The 23,651-nt window shown below is 34.7% G+C and overlaps 1 protein-coding gene across 4 annotated transcripts in view; it reads right to left on the reverse strand.

Annotated features, from left to right (window-relative positions):
- USP34 (ubiquitin specific peptidase 34) overlaps positions 1–23,651 on the reverse strand; it is a 183,752-nt gene that overhangs the window by 70,818 nt on the left and 89,283 nt on the right. For all 4 annotated transcript variants that reach the window (XM_087823588.1, XM_087823587.1, XM_087823585.1 and 1 more), the window contains 13 exons: positions 21,600–21,726; positions 21,356–21,503; positions 18,328–18,428; positions 17,902–18,111; positions 16,445–16,570; positions 14,928–15,050; positions 14,708–14,791; positions 14,258–14,344; positions 9,060–9,260; positions 6,379–6,461; positions 1,810–1,850; positions 1,544–1,668; positions 516–668 (listed from right to left, as the gene is read on the reverse strand). In XM_087823588.1, coding sequence (XP_087679714.1) covers positions 516–668; positions 1,544–1,668; positions 1,810–1,850; positions 6,379–6,461; positions 9,060–9,260; positions 14,258–14,344; positions 14,708–14,791; positions 14,928–15,050; positions 16,445–16,570; positions 17,902–18,111; positions 18,328–18,428; positions 21,356–21,503; positions 21,600–21,726 — 1,609 coding nt within the window. The remainder of the gene's footprint in view (positions 1–515; positions 669–1,543; positions 1,669–1,809; positions 1,851–6,378; positions 6,462–9,059; positions 9,261–14,257; positions 14,345–14,707; positions 14,792–14,927; positions 15,051–16,444; positions 16,571–17,901; positions 18,112–18,327; positions 18,429–21,355; positions 21,504–21,599; positions 21,727–23,651) is intronic.

The raw sequence follows: 23,651 nt of genomic DNA on the forward strand, positions 1-23,651 counted from the left end.
TAATATGGAGGAGGAAAAGTAAATCCTACAATGCAACATATTTCTGGGATTAGTAAAATTTACTTATTAATGAGCTCAGGATTTATTATGTGGTAGAAGGCTTTTACAAGGGTAGTATATACATTGGAAAGGGAAGGAAATTGGAAATTCAGAATATCATCATCATAAAACCCTATATGACTAAATAAGATAGCTACATTTATGATATTTCTATCATTCAACTTACTAAAGAAGGCCCCAGAACCTAGTAAGAACGAATGCTATTTCCAGAACAGAATATCCACGAGATCCCCTAGAGCTGAAATCAAAGCAAACAGATTCCATTCCTAGGTATAACATGGTCACAATATGTCACAATGCTGCCACTTTAAAACTATATAACTATTATCATCTTGGTAAAAATTATATACAGTAAACAAGTACTCAAAATTACTGCGAGAATATAACATGATGATAAAAATGAGCAAAAGAAACTGAAAAATTAAAAACAGCTCTTAAAAGCAATAAAATCTTACTTTGATAGGTTTGAGTGCTTGAGCATCAGGAAGAAATTTCAACAATGTTGAGGCAGCCAATAGCAGAAAAGAGCGATTGATTGAATCTCCTCCATCTAGTCCTGATAGAGATAACTTATAAAGACCGTTGCAAGACTCATGACGAACTGCAGTCTAAATGAAAAAGCAAGTTCCAAAGGTAATCTGAGTTAGTATTAAACAGTTAACATTAAAGTTAATATGTTGGCAGAAATAACGTTAGGTGACTTCTTTAGTAATCTATTTTAAAATGCAATGTTCTGATCACATATTAATGCACATTAAATAATATATGGTCAAATAAAGTACATTAAAGAATACAATATGTAAAAACATATCTTAGAAATCCCAAGTATGGCCATAAAATAAGACCAAATAAACACAACAACAATAGACAAATACAAAAGGGATTGAGGAGAAAATATACATATTAATTTATTTACAAGATTAAGTAACAGGATAAAATGTATTCATAACAGGTAGCAATTAGAAAATAAACGAGAACATTTTACATATTCTAAAGAGACTTGCCCAAATGTCACAATGGTTTTCTGGGACAGAGCCAGAACAAAAACACATATGCATCAATTCAGAGATACAGTTTTAGACAGTGCTGTCTAAAAAAGATGTGATTGTTGTGGCTAAATGACAGTAAGAGTGTGCTTCTACTATTTCATTTAGGAATATGGTGTAATGTCAAGATATGGTTAGTGAAAATTATATTGTCCTCCTCAGTGTTGATAATGGCATCAAAAGAAAACATATTTGACTTATTTTTAGTCTCTGCTGCATCTAGAACTTCTCTAAAACACAAATTACCAAAATAAATGTTCACCTCTGTAGATAGTTCAAAACACTCTAGATCTTAAAGGATTGATTAAACACATTCCAGATAATGTAATATATTTATGGAATCATGTCCATTTGTTTCCATTAGCTCTCTTATTATCAATGTTTAACAACATGAAAAAATATGAAGAGTAACTACTAATTTTCAATTTTTATCTTACCTCAGGAATAAGGAGGGTCAATTTCTTTAGCCAATCTTGTAAATGATCACTATCAGCAAGGCTAGATTTCACTAAAGAACAGCAATGCGCCCAACTCACCAAGAGCCACATTGAATAATGTGAAACTAAAGAAAAATTAGAAAAAATACAACTATAAGGGTTTGTACTGTAAAGAAAACAATGTTCATTATTTAAAGATATTATATATAAATGTATCTAGTTATCCAAGTTTTTATCATTAAAAATTAACTTTCTTGAGCCCTTACCTTCATGTCTAGACCTGTGATCAGACTGAGCTTTCAAAACTCTGTAAAGTAAAAACAGACCACCACCAATTAAACTCAGCAATGAATTAAAAATAACTCAATTACCACATATCCTTTAAAGTATATACAACTTTCCCCCTAAAAAACATTAGGTTTTAAGAAATCTACTTGTATGTTTTTCTATGATCTTTATCTTTTTTTAAAAAAATCACTGGTAAAGTCTTATAGCAAACACCAAATAAATGTTCAGATTTAATAAAATCTGAGTGAAACGAATATTGGTTGAATTAAGTGAGCCCTCAAAAAATGTTCATGAGTTAGTTACTAAGATGTGTATTACAAAGAGAAAGGTTACGATGGTTTAGTCTAAACTTCAGACTCCTTTGAAAAAAAAGAATCATACATTGACATAAAATGCCCTTCCTTTAATAGGAAAATTCTGATATGTCCTAAATTAAATTACAGCAGGCCAGAGAGTGAGATAAAAGTATTTAACCAGTTAATTAATAGCTGTGAGCCAACTAACAACAGGCTGCTCACATTCCTGAATGCATGTAGGAGCTTTGAATCAACTCCTGGAGCAACCACCAGAAGCCACCATATCCTGCTTATGCATGAACTTTCAGGACTCTTGCCCACAATCAATCAAAAGCAGTAAACATTTCTTCCTCAGGAACTATGGACCTATCCTAGAACTGCCCCTGCTTCACCTTTTCCCACCGTCCTCCTTAATTGTAGCCAGTGTAAATTTTTCAGAACAGCTTACACCTTTCTTCCATAATGTATAAAGAGCCCATCAACTCCAGTATGGTGGACATGTAGTCTACTCCACCTAGCCCTGCTGCTGGTTTAGACTTCATGCCCCAGGAAGGACCTTGTCCTTTTCTGGCTAGCATTTGGCTCAACAAACCCATTCAGAAAAGCTTTCAGCCATGAAAGTTTCTGTTTAATGCTTTTGTATTGTTAATGCCAATTTCTACCACAAATATTGTTAAAAGCAAATTATTAAAAAGTAGAGAAAACTAATTTAATATAATTTCACCTTTATTTTCCCCAATACTTTTAGTAACTTCAAAGGGAAATGTATTACTTCAATTTCAAGAAAATTAAATGTTAAAAATTTTTATTTTAACGAAATAATTAAACATAGATTATTTGCCTTACAAATAAACTGTTTAAAAAAAGCACCAATCTCTAGCATTACCACTGTTATAATTCACAAAACACCTTTCAAAATCCCCAAAAGCAAGGCTCATCCATATTATTGATTTAAAGTAAAAGGTACTAATAAGTTAAAACATTATAAATCAAGTATTAATATACAATAAACATATTGATATAGTTAACTTTACCAGAGCAGCTTACCCATCTATCTTTTACATTTATAGCATTAGATAATTTTTGATAACATAGGCAAAAAAAGTGTTATAGCTGTCTTAATTGATACAAACTCCTAGCACCTAATGAACAGAGGGTTACAACCTATGAAAAGATAATGGTGCAGAAACTGGAGCTGAGAAATCACAGGCATGAAGTGGGGGTGGGGTGAGGGGTGAGAGCTCACATTACAAAGATTTTAATGAGTTCTTTAAGAATGGAACTGCGGGTCCCCGACCCCGGTAACTCGGTTGGTTAGAGCATCATCCCAATTCACCAAGGTTGTGGGTTCGATCTCAGGTCAGGGCACATACAAGCAACCAATGAATGCCTAAATAAGTAGAATAACAAATCAATGTCTTGATTTCTCTCTAAAATAAAAAAATTTAAAGAAAGAATGGAACTGCTAGAATGAAAACAAGAATTGCCACAGAGAACCAACTTGAGCAGCAACAGCTGGTTTTTCATTGTATGAGGTTAACAGAGTAAAGTGAAGAAAAAGCAGACTAAAACAGTCATTGAATTGCCTTAACTCAATATATTGTAGTGTGTGGGATACTGAGGTAGAGTGTATGTTAGAGGATAAGAAGGAAGAGTTAAGAAACATTTAGCTGAGAGTAATTAGTGGTTGGGGTGTAAAATGTATTTCATCATACTAATCAAGGGCACGTTACAGCACTTTCTTCATTTCCCCATGTTATCCATTTATAAGTTTTACAAACTACGAGGCAAGGTGCCTGGCACTGAAAATATAATGGTGAGCAAAATCAGATTTAGTTGATAAAGAACTTACTGAGCCTAGTGGGGTACAGGAGATATTGATCAAGGAATGTGAATTCAATTAGGACAAATATTAAAGAAAAGTACATTAAAAAAGAAATAATCGCCCAGCCAGGCGTGGCTCAGCAGTTGAGCATCGACCTAGGATCCAGGCGATCGGGGTTCGATTCCTGGTCAGGGCACATGCCTGGGTTGCAGGCTTGATCCCCAGTCGGGGGAGTGCAGGAAGCAGCCGATCAATGACTCTCTTATCATTGATGTTTCTCTCTCTCTTTTCCTTTTTTTGAAATCAACAGATATATTTTTTTAAAAAAAAAGAAGAAAAGAAATAATCTTAGGCCCTGGCTGGTGTGGCTTGGTTAGAGCGTCGTCCTATACACCAAAAAGTTTCAGGTTCGATCTCCTGTAGGGGTGTGGCCCAGAGGCACAACCAATCGGCTTCTCGCTCTCTCTCTCTCTTTCTGCTCCCCATGTATTAGTCAACAAATACAATAATTTCTATATTAAAATTTTGTACATTAAAAAATTTTCCAACACAGCTCAAATAAATGGAATCATATTACATATTTTAACTATATTCTTACACATTTCCAGCTCTGTCTAGAGGGCCGACAAGCACGGAAACACTGGTAGGAATGAGAACACCAAGCACCCATATTTTTTGAGGTTCCCTACCAATAGGAACTAGGTCTTGAAAGAAAGTGGCTGGCACTAGGACTAAGGCAGGGAAACTACTAGCCTGGAAGATCTTGTAATAAAAGAGGGGAAAAGGATTCCTCCCCTCCACACAAAATAATGTGATATGTCAAAAGGACATAAGAACAAGCCTGACGAGGCCAACTCAGGTATAATTTGAGCAAAGTAAATAGTAATAGTAATGAATTACAACATGTTCAATGAAAAAAAATCCAAACTGATAATAAGTAAAAGGGAGGAAGAGAAAGCACTTTCTCACAACAGAATGTCAACTAATAAACATAAAAGGAATGGTAAGAGTTAGAAAAATCACTAGTTTGCAAATATACTAATATTTTACCTTTTTCCCTCCCTTTTGATCGTCACCCTAGGAAATGTTTATTGATTTTAGAGAAAGGGAGGGAAAGAGAAAGGGAGAGAGAGACAGGCAGGCAGACATCAATTGGTTTCCTCCCATATGCTTCCTAACTGGGGATCGAACCCACAATCTAGGTATGTGCCCTGAAAAGAAATCAATCTCACAACTTTTTGGTACATAGGAAAAACAATGCTCCAACCAGGGCCATACAAATATTTTATTTTTGGTTAATCCTCGCCCAAGGGTATTTTTCCATTAATTTTTAGAGAGTGGAAAAGGGGGGGTGAGGAGAGGGGTGAAAAGAGAGAGAGAGAGAGAGAAAGAGAGAGAGATTGATTGATTGATTGGTTGCTTCCCAAACACACCCAACAGGGGCTGGGGATTGAGCCTGCAGCCAAGGTACATGAGCTTGGCCGAGAATGAACCCGAGACCTTTGAGTCCTCAGGTTGATGCTAACCACTGAGAAAACCTGCTAGGGCTATTAATATTTTAAATTCAGACAGAATCATCATTGAATGCTAAAAAATATATCAATGAATAAAAATTTTATCAGGAGCTGAAAATTTAAACAGCTGCAAAATATCTTCCCACAGGTTACTTTTAATTACAAAGAAAAAAATTATCAGAAATCTTACTGTAGAGAAACCTAAAGGAAACCAGATTAACTGATGAAAATTAATATCACTAATAATGGGGAAAACTGACTTCACCAGGATGTATTGGGAAAGATTATTTTTTATGGAGTATTCCTGCTAAAAGATATAATCTGAATCTAATCATGAGGAGCCATCAGGAAAACCGAAACTGAAAGGTGCATTACAAAAGAATTGGCCTGTACTATTCAGAAATGTTAAGACCATCAAAGAAAGGCTAAGAAAATATCTCTGATTAAGGGAAATGAAATAAATAGGACAACTAAATGCAGTAGTAGTACATAATCCTAAAGCAGGAAAAGAATTTTTATAAGAATATTAGTGAGATAATTTGAGTATTAACTGTATCCTAGTTAATATTTTCTAAGCTTATTTTATACTAGTGGTTAAGAAAATGTCCTTGGTCTTAGGAGATATACACAAAAGTACGGGTAAATGGTCATAATGTCTGAAACTTACTCTCAAGGATTCAGGACAATATGGAAAATAAATGTGTTCACACAGACACACACAGAAAATACACCCTCATCATTATATGATAAAAATGGCAAAATATTGATAATAATATGCAAATCTAGATAAGCAGTATGGGAGTTCATAAAAACACCCTAAAATTTTTCTAAGTATTAAATTTTTCAAAATGGAGTTTTAAAACACTATATTCTTACTACATATGCATACATAAATTGTTAAAAACATCATACCTAGGAGCCAGATTATCATAGGTATAAGCAACAGACATAAGTCGCTGAATCAAACTGGTTCCTTGCACAAGAACAAGAAATACCTTTAAAACAAAAACATTTGAAAAGTATCTTTAAATACACTTAAAACACAAAACTGCATTTTTAACCTGACTCCAAATTATTTTAATTTCTATTTATGACAAAATAAGGATTAAGAATGGCCATTTGAAAATACTGTAAAAATATCAAATATCAGAAAATCAGAATTTTGTAACCAAACTTTGTAACCAAAGAGCAACTTTAACAAGAAAATATTCAAAATTTAGAAATACACTGGCAAAACTATTTTTTATATTTGATCCACAGATTCTCTGCATGTCAGAGAAAAAGAATGTATATTACAGGTTAGATTTTTGGGACATGGTTAAAGAATTAAACATTTTCTACTTCTGAAACAAGAACAAACAAATCAAGAAATAGCAGATTCCTCAACCATCCTGAATTAAATATAGAAAGGCAATATACCAGGGATATAGAGCATGGATTTTAGATTAAAAATCCTATGTTCGATGTTGAGTTTGCTGACTTTCAAGCTGCCTTGATTCTAATAAATACTTAATTTCTAAATTCCAGTTCTTCATCTATATAAGAGAAAAAATAATTTGCTATTTTAATTAAAAAATTACTGAATCCCTTTTGTAGGTGAGAACCCATTCTGACCATTTATTTTATAAGGCACCGTTCCCATCCTGGAGATATAAGACAAGTGCCGCAGATAACAGAGAGAGCACTGTAACATAAGTATATACAACGTATCAAATGTGCAAAACAAGGAAGTAACAACTAAACCTGCCCCTGGCAAAATCAGTAAAGCTTCAAGAGAAACTATGTTTAGCCAAGAATTTAAAAGTTCAATTTGGAATTGAAGCTTCTTAAACGCTATTAAAGAGAACAAATAATGCATGACAATAATTTATTAAAAGAATTACTTACTATATCTACAGTGTACCAAAATTGGATGACTTTTGTCTCCAGTATTAGTGTAAGAAGAACTTTTGTTCCCAAACAGCTTCCATTTACATACTAAGCTCTATTATGATAAACTAATGGTAAAATACATACAGTATGCACCTTTTGTAAACTACAAAAAGCTAATACTGGCATGTGTGTAGGAAAAAAAAACACCTCTAAAACATAATGCTGGGGAAACATTCACTTGTATATTCAGAACTATTTTCAGTAAGAATGTACTTGCACATATTTTTTAAAAAACAAGCCAATTCTTGGTGTTTTGGTGGAGGTGGGCAACATGGGGTAAATGGGGGACATCTGTAATAGTGTCAAAAATACAGTTAAAAAAATAAAAACAAAGAACAAGCCAATTCTTTTTAAAACTCCATGTGTATCTATATTTACATATATACATATATATTTATCTATTTATATTATTAATATCTCAAGAGAAAATCACTAAATTATTTAGGGAGTTAATGGAAAAAACCACATTCAATTTGAGCTTTTTACATTATAACCTGGAATACTAGCATTTTTCCCATTTAACCCTGGAATACTAGCATTGATTGTTTCCCTCATTTAACCCCCCAAATTCCAGGGAAATATGCTCTGGTTTTCCATTTATACCAGCAATTTCCAACCTATAATCACCACAATATTTTTCTATCCTTAAACAACTCATTACTTTGTTTTTTCTTGGGCAGGTACAAGGTGAGGTGCCAGTCTCAAAAGATTACAAAATAAGGAAGAGATTTCACTAAAAACTCATCGTCATCTCTTCCGCACTTCCTAATTCACTGACAAAGACACTGGAAGGGAAAATATATGATCATGTGAATAACAAAATCCACAGTCAAAAATAATTCTAGTTGTATTGCTAGTTATTGTACCATTTCTTCAGCTCTATCCATTTTATATACTTGCTCTGCAATTCTAGGGCTGGTACATAACAAATCAAATTCCTCCTTTGACAGCTGACTTCCTATTAAGTTCTGTCAACCTGAGACACCAGAAATTACTTCCTTGCATTTTTGTTAGCACTGCTCCAGAAGTATTTTACTCAGAAAAGGCAATTGGTTTCAGACACAGTAGCAGAACCCCCTTCTTCAGAGTCCTAAACCGCAGTTCAACAGTATTCTTGTTCTATAAGCTTATTTCTGAAAAACCCAACCTATTCCTTCCATATGTTCCGAAAACCCCAGGAGCAGTAAACGGTTACTTGACTAGGTTACCTCAACATTTCTTTTTTGTATTTTCAGTCCTCCAACACATATATGTAAAACCAATGCTCTATTTTAAATTTCCTCTGTTGAAATATTTAATGTGGTTTGCTTGCCTGAATGGACCCTGATACACTCAGTATATATATATATACACTCAGTATATATATATATATATATTACTGAATCCAAATAATAAACTCAATCCTACAGTTAGATAACATTAAAATGCCATATAATTCATTTCTGCATTTTGGATGATGAACTGAAAAGCATTATTGTATCATAATTACTTCTGCTTTAAAATGAAGGCATCACTTCAGATACATCATACTGTGGTATTGTAGAATAGTATTTCTTATGCATTAGTGTATTTCATCATTTTATCAAAATGAAAATACATAAGATTTCTTAAAACATAAGTAGAATCATTACTACAATTTAATGATAACTTCCGTACTTTACCTCTGTTAATCTTGGTATATGAAGACCCTTGGCATGATCACCAGCAGCCTTTCTTGATTTGCCAGGCCAAGTTCTTTTCCTATGGCTTTCTGCTATACCAGACCAGGCAAAGACATCATGATAAGCTAAATCCAAATCAGATGGATCTACTGCAAACTGGCATATTAACTTCAGCAAGCAAGCAAGACAGTCTAGCTGCCACTGTGGATAAGAAAAAGAAAAAGTCATTTCCCTATTTTAATTTAATATGGTTACTATACAACTTAAAATGAAAGGCTAAAAAATAAAAATAATTATACCTAATACTTAATCCGTGTGCTATAGAATTTTGCTGAGCATTTATTATGATAACAATCCAATCTTATAAAAATGAAGACAAACTATCAAAACACTAAGTGGGTGCATTTAATAAAATGGAAATAACATGCATTTCTATCATGAAAGCATCATACAAATGTATGTAACAGAGAGATACAGGGTTTTTAAAAAATACAATCAAACCTCATTTTCTTGAGCATCTCCCATCGCGAACAATTCTGTTCTCAACCAAGTTGTTCACACAAAAAATGTCTAGGCTGACTGACTTAACAACCTTTCCATGCAAACCTCTACATGACAAAAGGCATGACTCCCAGACAACAAAGGAGAGAATGCTTTTGCTGCTGGCGAAATCAACAATTAGCACAATTTTCAAACATAAAGAGGCCGTCAAGAGCGCTAATGTTCCTAAGGGTGTGAAAGAAGCAATGATCACAGGCAACTGAAGAGGTAGAAACACTATTGCTGATTTCGATAAACAAAAAACAGCCAGTGATAGTATTTTGGAGGCAGTGATAATACGAACAAGCAAAGATACTGCATGCTAACCTGAAAGATATGCCTGGAAGGAGTGCTGAAAAAGTGATTCATTTAAGGCTAGTAAGGGGGTTCGATAAATTTAAGAAAGGATGTGTTTATTTATAGATTAAACAGTACATTAGACATGTAGTGTATATAAGAAAGGTAAAAACAGGGAATCAGTTGTGGGTCTGGGACAGATTAATTCAATTTAATTATTTCTAGTGGGAAAAAATGATTCAGTTTTCAAATAAATTGCTTCTTCAACAGCCTTCCAGAACGAACACGTTCGAAAACCAATATTCCGCTGTACACTGTTCAAAATGTATTATGATTTTTAAAAAATTATTTATACGCTAACAAAGATATTTACCTACAAATGAAATGAACTGAGACAAAGGACTGCAAGTTGTTTCTCCACATAAGATGCATACACTCTAACAGTTTGGGCCAAAGCAATTCTTAATAGTTCTAGAAAATAATTCAACTGAAAATATTACATTTCTATCTGTGTATTTAAAATAAAAAAACAATTTTTGGTAAAACATTATTTACTTTAAAATATATCTTTATTGATTTCAGAGAGAGGAAAGGGGAGGGATAGAGAAATAGAAACATCAGTGATGAGAGTCATTGATCGGCTGCCTCCTGCATGCCCCCAACCAGGGATCGAGCCCGCAACCCGGGCATGTGCCCTGACCTGGAATCGAACCCTGATCACCTGGATCCTAGGTCGACGCTCAACCGCTGAACCACGCCTGGCCAGGCGGTAAAATATTGTTTACTATAATATTTCTAACTGACTTAAAGCTCCCTTTAAAAATTTTAAAGTAAAACACTTCCTTGAAATGAATAAGAATATCACTTATGTTTGGGATGAGAGTTTCAGAGCTTCCTCTTCAATAGTCCTTTTCTTCCCATTTTCCTAACGCCAGTGCCAAGTGCTATATCTACACCAATACACCAAGAAATACAGCTAACCCATGTAATTGGTTTTCAAGAAACATACCAAGAAATTTCAGTGAGGAAAGAATAGTCTTTTCAACAAACGGTGCTAGAAAAATTGCATAGCCATATAAAAAAATAAATAAAACCAAAGCCTCACTACATACATAAAAAGTTAGTTCAAAATGCATCACAGATCTAAATGTGAAAGATAACTATAAAACTTACAGGAGAAAAAAAAAAGAACAGGAGAAAAATCTTTGTGATCTTAAAACAGGAATTTCTTATATAGGATACAAAACCTGTTAAAAACTCTGCTTAAAAAACCATCAGTGTTTATATATGCAAGCTACAGACTGAGTGAAAATATTACCACTACAGTAGTCCCCCCCCATTAAGTTTCATTTTCAGAGGTTTCAATTACCCATGGTCAACAACAGCCTGAAAATATTAAATGGAAAATTCCAGAAATAAACAACTCATAAGTTTTAGATCGTGCGACGTTCTGAGTAGTGTGATGAAATCTCCTGCTGTCTCACTCTGTCCCACCCAGGACATGAATCATCCCTTTGTCCAGTGTGTCCACACTGTATACACTACCCAACCATTAAGCACTAAGTAGCTGTCTCAGTATCGCAGTGCTTGTGTTCAAGGAACCCTTATTTTACTTAATAACAGCCCCATCATGCAAGAGTGTTGATGCTGCCAATTCGGATATGCCAAAGCAAAGTTGTAAAGTGTATGTATGTACAGGAAGAAACACAGTATATATAGGGTTTGGTACTATCTGGGATTTCAGGCATCTGCTGGCATCTTGGAACATATCCCCATGGATAAGGGGGCACTTGGCAAAAAAAAACATTGTCCAAATTAAGCAGGGGAAAAGTCTTATAACTCTTTACTGAGACAAAAAAAAAAAAGTCCAAGGTATGAACAGAAATTTCACAAAGGAAGGTAAAAAGCATGGTCAATACAGAACTTATGGGACACGGTGAAAGCAGTGTTAACAGGAAAATTTATAGTTACAAATGTTTATGTTAAAAAAGCAAGAAAGATCTCAAATCAGCAATCTAACTTTTCAACTTAAGGAACCAGAAAAAGAACAAACTATACCTAAAGCTAGCAGAAGAAGAAATAATAAAGATCAGAGCAGAGGTAAACAGGAGAAAATAGAAAAACCATAGAAAAAAATCAATGAAAACACAAGTTGATTCTTCAAAAAAAACCCAACAAAACTGACAAACTGTTAGGTAGGACTAAGAAAGAGTGAAGTTACTAAACTCAGAAACGAAAGTGGGAGCTTTTATACCAATTCTATAAAAATGAAAAGGATTATAAGAGAGTTCTATGAACAACTGTGTATCAAAAAACTAGATAATTGACACAAAATGGACAAATTTCTATAAGCGCTAAACCTACCAAAACTCATTGATAAAGAAAGAAAAAATCTGAACAATGCTCTCCACGTCAGAAAGACAAGTACTATATGATTTCACTAATATGTGGAATCTAATGAATAAAATGAACTAACAATAAAAATAGAGACAGACTCATAAAGTGTAGACTGACACCTGGGCAGGGTGGGGGGGAAGCTGGGTGAAGGGGGTGGAGGGACTGAGCAAAAAGGAAAAAAAGAGGAAGAACTCAAGGATACGAACAACAGTGTGGTGACTGCTGGAAGGTGGGAGGTGGGAGGGTTTAGGGGGGTAAATGGTGATGGACAGAGACCTGAACTGAGGTGGTGCACACACAATACAGTACAGACGATGTGCTGTAAAATAGTGCAACTGAAACCTGTATACTTTTATTAACCAGTGTCACCCCAATAAATTCAATAAAAAGGACAAAAATGCAGATTGAAAAATGTCCATTGTAATTCAAAAATAAAATCTAAATATATTAAAGTAAAATTACTTCTAAAAAATAAAATACTAAACTGCAGATCGAAATAAAATAAAAAATCTGAAATAGACCCGTAACTAGTAAGGAGACTGAATCAGTAATCTGAAAAGAAAAAAAAAGTAACAAAACTCCTGGACCTGACAGCTTCACTAGTAAATGCTACCAAACATTTAAACAACTAATACAAATCCTTCTCAAACTTTTCCAAAAATAGAAGAGGGAACACTTCCTAACTCATTCTATGAGGCCAACATAACCCTCATATCAAAGCCAGATGGACTCTACAAGAAAAAACTGCAGACCAGTATCCCTCATGAACACTGATGCAAAAATCCTCAACAAAATATTACCAAACAGAATTCAGTAACATATGAAAAGGATTATTATACACCATGATCAAGTAGGATTTATACTTGGAATGCAAGGATGATTCAGCATACAAAAACCAATCAAAGCAATACACCACATCAACAAAATAAAGAAAAAAGATCACATGATCTCAATTGACACAGAAAAAGCACCTGACAAAATTCAACACCCTTTAGGGATAAAACACTCAACAAAACAGAAATATAAACAAACTACCTCAACATAAAATAGCCATATATGAAAAATCCATAATGAAAACCATACTCAGTGGTGAAAGACTAAAAGCTTTTCCTCTAAGACCAGTAACAAGGAAAGGCTCACTGCTTTCACCACTTCCATTCAACCATAGCAGTGAAAGTTTTCGCCTGAGAAATTAGGCAAGAAATAGAAATAAAAGGCACCCAAACTGGAAAAAAGAAAGTAAAATTACTCTGCTTTGTTGGAGGCAGGAAAAGGAAAATCCTTTCCACTTAAAACCAGACTGTGCAGTATAGCATTATGAATTTTTTAACTTTCTACAAGTAATTTTATTTTGGTAATATTATAGAAAGGTGTTTCTTCAAGTTAATAGTAGTAAGGCACCATTTAAAAAAATTTTTAGAGTACCAATAATTTTGTAAAATACTATAAAAAATACTGCAGCAATGTCATATTGCTATAAAAATTTCTAAAAGCTTACTCTCAATTTTTATACCCATGTCATTACAGAGCACTCAAAAATGGTCTGGAAACACATTTTTGAGAAGTACTGCTACACAGGAAAAAAGTGGTCAAAACAAAATGAAAAAGAATGTCTTCAAAAAATTAAATACATACACCAAGTTTCTTAAAAAGTTTTTTTAAAATCCAAAATTTGACTCTATAAACATTAATATATAATGTATCAACCTAAAGTAAAAATGTTTATGATTAGACATCGTTCAGAGTAATTAATTTTAGCAGTTAAAATTTTTAAACTGAGTTGCCATGGAGAACTCTTATTGCATAATTACTTTATCAGACCCTATTTGAAAAAATAATAATTTCTATACTCCATACTCTCCTTTGCTACAGTGATGTAGCAAAAATTATACTTGCTACTGGGAAATGGAAATGCTTAAAAAGGGTTAACTATTGTAACTAGCTAGCAGTGAATTTTCACTTACCACAGTCCAGGATTCCTGCTCTTTAGGCTCCAGAATTCCGGAATTAAAAATTTCTAATAACTGTTGAAGTCCTCCAGCAGCTACAAACTGTAAGCAATTGTGAACATAATGGTAAGAGAAAAGCAGCTACATAATATAATGAAGACCTGCTTTTGTGTATGTGTAAGTAAAATATTACATATCTTTCATTGAAGAAATTTCTCTTTGACTTAAATAACCAAAATAACTCCTATACAAAGTAATAACATACAGCCTACTTTCAAGAATTTTTAAAATAGATTCTTGCAAAAATCTACAACGTATCTTTATATTCCATTAACCATTTAATCCCAAACACTGAGATATACTAACACAGTATTACAATGAAGGAAACATATAAGTGCTAAAAATAGGAGCCAAAAATTAGAAATAAATTATTTTATCAATATACTGTAAAAAACATGATCCAACCTTGCAACTCCAGGAATTTTTACTATTTTCCACTTGATCCTCACTTGAATCATCAGAATCTGGATAAAGATCACTGTAACTTCCCTGTGAAAAAAAGGGCAAAAATAATGAGAGAATGGCAAGAGAAAAAATTATTCTAGAATTAAAAGATAACACACTCTGGAATTTTGCTCCAGAGAGAATAACAACTATGTAATGATAACAATGGAAATGCAATTACCGTCGACTCTCTCCTTATTCTTCTGTTAGGTTTTCCCAGTGCTTCAATAATTTCCAGGGCATATAATAGCTTGTGAGCACTCTTAATTTTGAGAAGTTCTTTCCAATTAAGTCCATCATTACTCTTAAGTTAATAAAAGAAAAGCATAAGTTTCCCATGCCAATTTACTAAGGGACCCTCCCCAATTAAAGAAATTGACACCATATAAAAACTCAAATATTACATATACATTGAAACATATTCTAACATGCGAAAACCAATTATATAATTGGTACTAATGGTATGCTTAAAACATCAATTACTCATTAAATTTGTTAAAATAAAATTAATACAAACAGCAGAATAGGAAAAAATATCTTAACCTTCACAAGAGTTGAATCAATTTACCATCTGACCAATAAAAAAAACACCGAAGCCTAGCTGAATGCATGAACATTTAAGAATATACAAGTAGTAAAGTCTGTATGTTTCATACTTGTTACACCTACCCATTCAAAAGTCAAATGCAAATACATTTAAATATACTGTTCTTTTCTACCCTCAACTTATGTAATTGTTATTCACACTTAGTGTGCACCTTTGACAACGATATTATTAGAGCTACTCTAAGTCATGAACTACCACTTTCCAGGGCCACTGTCTTCATTTCTAAGTCATTCCAGATATAGGACCTTCTGAAATCATATGAAAAAAATCCAAAATCATAGATAATGATTAGCATAGATAACATCAGGAGATTATTTTTCCACTCATCCTATAGGTGTTCTATTGGTATTCTCAGAAAGTAACACCTAAAAAGTAATCTCTCATTTTAACAGATGTCTTTCTAGGAAGATATCTAATACATATGTGAGGTCATGCCCATATGGGAAATTAACAAATACATGATTAGATTTCTTAGCTTCATTTTTGTACCTAATTCTACCAGTTGACCTGTATGAGCATCCAAAACAAGAACTGATGCATGTCATTAAATAAGTGTTTCTCCTCTAAACATTTTTGTTGGGAAAAACTAAGCAATATTCAGAACATACGGTAATATGAAAAAATATTAACATAAAGGCATATCCATGTTTTCTAACGATAATTTTAGTAAAAATCCTTGCCTTATATTATTATACTTAGTCTATATTATTCAACTTCATTAAATGTTCAAATGAACTGGCACTGTTTACCTATTTAATAAAACAGATTTTACTGAAGATACAGGTCAAAAAACAAACTCAAACACTGCAAGTAGGAATGTAAACTGGTACCATCCTCCAGGAAAATAAAGAGATTCTGTGGACCCTGTCCAGGTATCTGCGTGAGACCATCATCCTGATACACCAAGGTTGAGGGTTCAATCCCCAGTCAGGGAACATACAAGAATCAACCAATGAATGCATAAATGGGTGGAATAACAAACTGATGTTTCTCTCTCTCTCAAATCAATCAATCAATCAATCAATAAAATGTTTGGTTTTTGTTTTGTTTTTTAAATCTTTTAAAAAAAGAGAGAGATTCTGCGGGCTTACCTGTTCATCTGAGATATTCTGGAATGCCATTAACATGTTAGGACATGTAGGAAGAAGCATCAGTAGTTCCCATACACGCCTAGAGAGGTTTTCTGCATGAAGATGAAGTTCTTCACATCTTAAGCTCTACACAAATAAGAACAACTGCTTATCAAGATGGATCAGTAAAAAAAACAAAAAAACCCTCTAAACTTAAGTTCAACTTTTTTGTTTTTTGCATAAAATCACTATCAAGTTTGATAATATTTTACAGTCTTTAATGGTGAGAAATAAACTATTCCTTACATGGTAAACACATTTATTCAATAAATTAAGAGTTATGTCACCCTGGCTGGCATGGCTCAGTGGTTAGTGTGTCTGCCTGCACACTGGAGGGCCATGGGTTCGATTCCTGGTCAAGGGTATGTACCTGGCTGGGTTGCAGGTCCAATCCCCGTCCCTGGTTGGGGGTGAGTATGGGAGGCAACCAATCAACGTGCCTCTGTCACATTGATGTTTCTGTCTTTCTTTCTCCCCCTTTCCTCCCCCCATCCACTCCCTCTAAAGTCATGCATCCATTCTTCATGTCAAATGGACTCTACACAGTTACTCAAGCCAGAAACCAGTTTTCCTTCTTCCTAAACCCAAGCCAATCCACCACCAATTTGTTATTTTGACCTGCTGTCCACTTATGTCCATTGCCACCATTCTATGCCAGGGCACTGTCAATGCTCCCCTGGTCTAATGCATTAGGTTCCTTACACCTTTTTCTATTCTTGTCAAACAAACCTATTACCTTTAAAACAAAAATCAGAACATGTCTCTCTCTCTGTGTAAGATATTTTAATGCTGTCCACTTTACTCTGAGTAAAATGGAAATGGCATGTATTGACTAATCTGGCTCTGCTTAACTTTCCAATCTCACTCCTCTCATTCTACTCTAGTAGCACCCTTCACATTCTACTCACCAGCTCTCTAACAATTCCTAGACCTGTCTAACTCCATCTCATATCAAGGGCTTCAGGAATCAAATTCCTCTACCCAAATCGTTCCTCACCGTCTTCATTTCGCCGGTTTCTCTTCATCCTTCTTCCCCAGATTACATATAGTCTCCCTCAGAGAAACCTTCCCTGACCAAATAATATGTGAGTCCCTATCACCATGCTCTAATAACGGCATGCCACGTCTCTCAGTCTTAGCACCTATCTTTATCTATGATTTATATGTTAGTTTACCTAAAACTATCTGTTCAGCATGTCAATGATATGTATTACCCGCTGGATTCAACGAAGGCTGAAACTGTGCTTATTTTGATCCTTGTAAAACAATACTTTAAACAGTATGCCAGGGTCATATTAAACACTTTAACAGCTAACAAATACTTGGTTTCTTAGGTTTTATCGCTCTTAAGAGATATTTATTTTCCACTCAAAAGAAAGACAGAACAAAACTTTGTAGAAATGAAATGGTAAAGTCACCTCACTATCTTCTACTGCCACTTTTCCTGAAGGTGGTTTAAATGATGCAAGCATCTCTAATAAGTCAAAAAGAGTAGTTAAATGAGGTTCTTGTAAAAGCAAAAGCATCGGAATGTTGTCCTTCTGAGGGGGTGGTAGGCAAGATGCTGGCAGCTGAACACCTTCCCCTTTCCGTTCTCTCCTCGGTGCACCCAAAGATACAAAGACCATCTGTAAAAATAGAAGCAATAGGGGGGAAAACCAAATAAATATTTTATATATATCAAGTTTTTGGTTTAATGAATCTCTTAAGTATAAAATAACTTCATTTATTATTTTAATATAACAAAAGCAGTAAGAACTGTTTTTAAACTATAACTTTGAATATTCCACTATTGACTATAACAGTCAACAGATTATTAAAACTCAAATAACATTTAAGTGTACCTGCATATCTTTAAAACCAAGCTCATGAAGTGCTTTTTCATCATAATCTGTTGTTAACTCATGTCCAGATGAAATCATCCTGACAGGTCCCATAAGGCCTCCTTAAAAACAGGAGAAAACATAAGTGAACTTTTATAAGCGTTAACTTATTTGCTGACATGAAAATATGGTTATAGCAATTAATTCTACTGGACACTAAGCTTAAATATAACTATTGAGCAAAGTGGAGACAGTACTAAACATGATTCCTCATTATTTTCTGTTGTTTGTGGTTAGCCTTAAGCATTAAAAATTGCAAGAAATTCTCATTTACCATCTGTTTGACTAGATTAATTCCTGCCTGCTTAACAATATGAAAAATTTTACAAGTGAAAAGCACTATGGAGCTTTCTGGGAACCTAAAGCATTTTCTCCCCAGCAACACAAACAGATGAATCAGATTCATTAATGCATTAATTACACAAGTAACCAGCAAGTATTTTTAATGATCGAGCTTTCTCTTCCCTGTTCTTATCCACCAAAACAAAGTAAAACAAACTATAATACAGAAAAAATAAAAATGAAAAAGACCAAGTTTTGGGGGACATTTGTAATACTTTCAACAATAAAGATAAACTTAAACACAACAACAAACAACATAAAGCTCTGACATGGGGGAGTGGGGAGAAGATCAGTTACAACATCCCAGATTATGGTAAATTCAATAACTCAATAGAGGCAATTTATTTCCAGAAAGCATAAAGTCCTTTTTGCTGCCCACACCTTCAAATTCATTTCCCACCTAAATATGCTTTAGCCACCCAGTGTCCTTACTCTTTCTTGAAAATACCAAAAATGTTCCCATATCAAGACCTAAGATGTTTCTCCACAGAAATTCACATAACTCATTCCCTCACTTGCTTCACATCTCTATCAAATATAAGCTCTAAAAAGCCCTCTATCTACTCACTCTATCTAAAGAGCCTCAATTCACTATTAATCCCTTATTCTGCTTTATCTTTCTTTAAAGCACTTAATAGCATCTGACATATATTTGTCTCTCCTCCATAAAAAAAGAAAAAAAAAAAGAATCCCAATTCCACAAAGGCAGAGATTTTATTATGTTCACAGATGTATTCCCCAGCAAGAGAACACAGCAGGCATTCAAATTAAGTATTATTTAATTCATGATTTTTCATTTTATTTTTTAGAGGAAATGCTTGGTAGAAAAGGAAAATTAAGGGGTTTTGGTCATGATGGCAGCGTAGGTAAATGCAGTACTCAAATTCTCCCACAACCACATCCAAATTATAAATAAACTACAGAACCACCACCTGAAATCGTTCACAACAGCCTCTAGCTGAATATAAGCTCTACAACTAAGGATATAAAGAAGCCACATCCAGACTGGTAGGAGAGGCAGAGTCCCCTAAGAGGCTGGTCCCACACCCACAATATAGTGGATAAAAATTGTGAGGGATATCTCAGCTGCAGAATCCCCTCCCCAGAGAACCAAAGGGTTTCAGCCCCACACCAGGCCCCCCAAGCCCAGGGTTCCAGTGCATTAAAAAAAGTGCCCATAATTTCCGGCTATAAAAACCAGTGGGGATTGTGGCAGAGTAAGACAGAAGGCTGCTGGAGTCCCAGGCATTCCTCTTAAAGGGCCAGGGCACAAACTTTTTCAAACTCACTTTGCTCTGAGTTTCAGTGCTAGGGAAGCAGCTGGAAAGACACCAGGGAAAACTGGGAGGAACTGAGTTGTCTGCTATCAGGACAAGAGCTGGAGGGGCAGCTTTCTACAAAACATAAGTGCTGGCAGTGGCCATTGTTCCTTTTCTGAGCCAGCCCCCAAAGAGCTGGCAGGGAGACTCTATATCTGAGTCTCCATCAAACACAGTTCACCCGCTCTGCTGATTCCTGAGACCCCATGCCACCCAACTTTTGGGCCCACCCAAGCTCTTCCCACTCAATTTACATACAAACAGCCCCTCTTGACCAATGCTTCAGACTTTCCTAAAATCTCTCAAAACAAGCAGCATCTAGTTTGGCAAGCAGTATACCTCCCCCTAAGTGGGCCAAGGCTTAACACTAGTAACTTGGTTTATAACAGTTAATGCACAAATCAAATAAACCTTTTAGGCCCACATAAAAAATTTCTCGCCCAGCCAGGTGTGGCTCAGCGGTTGAGCGTCTACCTAGGATCCAGGCGATCGAGGTTCGATTCCCGGTCAGGGCACATGCCCGGTTTGCCGGCTCGATCAATGACTCTCATTATTGACGTTTCTATCTCTCTCTCTCCCTCTCCTTTCCTCTCTCTGAAATCAATAAAGATATATTTTAAAAAAAAAAAAAAAAAAAGAAAAAAAAATTTCTTAGTATGATACTTTTTTGGAGGGAAGGGGAGAGGGGGAGAGATGCACAGGTGGAATTTAAGGCTGCATTATTTTAATATGCTCTGAAGAACAAAAACAAAAGATATCTAAATGCTGCCCAGCCAGTTTGGCTCAGTGGTTAGAGCATTGGCCCTCGGATTGCAGGGTCCCGGGTTTGATTCCGGCCAAGGGCACATACCTTGGTTGCAGGCTCAATACTGGGCCCTGGTAGGGGCATGTGTGGGAGGCAATCAAACGATGTCTCTTTCTCTCTCCCCCTTCCACTCTCATTGAAAAGCAATGGAAAAAATATCCTCAGGTGATGATTAAAAACAAACAAACATATATATATGTATGTGTGTGTATATAAATAAATAGCAAAAACAAATTGTTGGGTACCAAGTAGTATATGGAAACAAACTGATTAATATTTCCCACAGTATTCATGGAATGACCGCTGAAAGAAGAAATTTTTGGAAAAAAGGAGGGAAAATGTTTACAAGTTAACATCTGAAGAAACTCTTAACTCATGCTTAAGAATCAATGGCATCATACCAAGAGTAAGGGAAGGCAGATGGAAGCTATGGACATGGTTGGCAGTCTTCAAAGAAGTAAAGGTTGAAGTTGTTATTACTATACAACCTAGGACATATGAAAATTTGAATTATTGGACTTACCAGGAAACTCTCCCTTTCGGCTGCTTTGACCAAACTCCTGAAGCTGAGCTTGTTGATTTATTTGTTCTTTCTGTAAATTTTCATACCAATGAGTTACTTCAGCCCTAAGATCTGCTACCTGGTCACTAGGATACATTTCAATAGTCATCTGAAATATGAGATGCAACCAATTTAAAAATACAAAAAGAACAGATATTTGAACTGGGAAATGTTATCAATTTGGAAACTAAAACTATATAGCTACCTTGTCAGGAAGTCCAGCTGGCTGACATACAACCCTTAGCGGCAGGGACTGTTTGTCACTCAGTGCTTTCAAATGACTACTAATACCAGTGCCTTCAATTTGCCACTGTCTGAGATGATATGCAAACCTAAAACACACAAAAACCACACATAGGAAGGATATAATTTTAAACCATTTTAATATTACTGAACTTATTTTACAAAACATAAAAGCCCTCAAAAGGTTCTAGCACATTTCAATTTACTCTTATCCATAGCACTGAGTTTAATTTTTTTCCAATTTGAAAAAAAAAAGCACTAAGTTTAGATTCATCACACTGAATTAAACTTAAATGCGTAAATAAATATACCTATAAGCTCCTAAAAAAGTTTTCAGGAAAAATACTGAGAGAAAAATCCCACTAAGAACATTCCTTTTTTTCCAAAAATGGGGGTTAGGGGGTAGTGGTGGTAATAGATGCAGTAGGAATCCAAACAAATTAATCCAGTAAAAGAAATGGCAAGTTGTCATTCCTACATTCAGAAGAGGAAAAAAAGGTATTAGAAATATTTTTCAGAGTTAGAAAATGTTTCTAGTAAATATATGATAACCAGTCTAACAGAATTTTGAGAGCTTATTCCATGACTGCTAAAATTATAAAATGAATTATGAAGACTAGTATTTCAAAGGACACAGGCATCTAACATGACACTAAATATGTCAATTTTCTAAGTGATTTTTAGTTGTTGAAGACAGGATCCAGGGTATCTGATTTCAGTTAAGAAAAAAAATTATCAGTATCTTATATTAATCATCAATTCTGGAATAGAAAGAGGGTAAGGAAATAAAATGGACTTGATTTCCCAGAAGCGATCCAATGTCCAGCTTCTAAGACTGAACAAAAAGAGTAATATTTTGGGGCCAAATAATTCTTTGTTATGGGAGGAGAGGGGTTATCTCAAGCACTGTAGAATGTTTACCAGCATCCTTAGTTTCTACCTCCTACATGCCAATAGTACCACCTTTTCCTTTAAGCTGTGACAATCAAAAATGTTTCCAGAAGTTATCTAATGTCCCCCCGGAAACATAATTGCTTCTAGTTGAGAACCGCTGTTTAAGATTATAACCTTATCTTAAAAAAAACCACAAACCTTTAAAACAGACATTTTTATTTACTCTCTTAATATAAGGAACACATAAACACAATTACTTTACATTTTCATTCTATAAACCTTAGGCAATATTAAATAAGTAGTAGCACTGCCCTAGCTGATTTGGCTGCTCAGTCATTAGTGTCGGCCTACGGAATGAGGGGTCCCAGGTTCGATTCCAGTCAAGGGCATGTACCATGGTTGCAGGCTCGATCCCAGATCCCAGTCCGGGCACATGCAGGAGGCAACCAGTTGATGTGTCTCACACATCAATATTCCTCTCTCTCTCTCTTTCTCACTGAAAAGCAATGGAAAAAAATATCTTTGGGTGAGGATTAAAAATAAATAAATTAGTAGCAGCAATAACTACATTAAGTACTTGAAGTTGTACAGTGATACTGCACAAGATTTGCATGAAAATACCTTGGTAAATTATTAAAGTACCTCTTAGTTATAAAAGCACAATGGAATCCTAAGAACCTCAATTTATTTTTAAAGATGTGTTTGTTTTAAAACACTGGTAACATCATATAAGGATTAAGGGTTTCAACCAACAGACTTTGGTTTGTTGTTTGTAGACCCTGCAGCATAGAGAAAATTTTGGAATATATGTACAGGGGTGGGCAAACCTAGGTTTACAGTTGTGAGTACACAAAACACAGTTTAATCTTTTATTAAGTATTGTATTATTTTCCCTACAAACAACTGTAAATCTAGTTTTGCCCCACCCTATACATATGTCATTAACAGTAACTATCTGATACTACTTTCTATACTACTATCTTAGTGTAACATATATTTTATGAGTACTTTTTAATTTGAATAAAACATCACATTTGCTTATTTATTTTTTAAAGTGGTACAAGTTACCTAGCGTTGTGAAGTTTCTGCGCAAAAAACTCCAGAGTACCCATACATATTC

The sequence above is a fragment of the Miniopterus natalensis genome, chromosome 13 (assembly GCF_054644295.1).
Source record: "Miniopterus natalensis isolate mMinNat1 chromosome 13, mMinNat1.hap1, whole genome shotgun sequence".
Lineage (NCBI taxonomy): Eukaryota > Metazoa > Chordata > Mammalia > Chiroptera > Miniopteridae > Miniopterus > Miniopterus natalensis.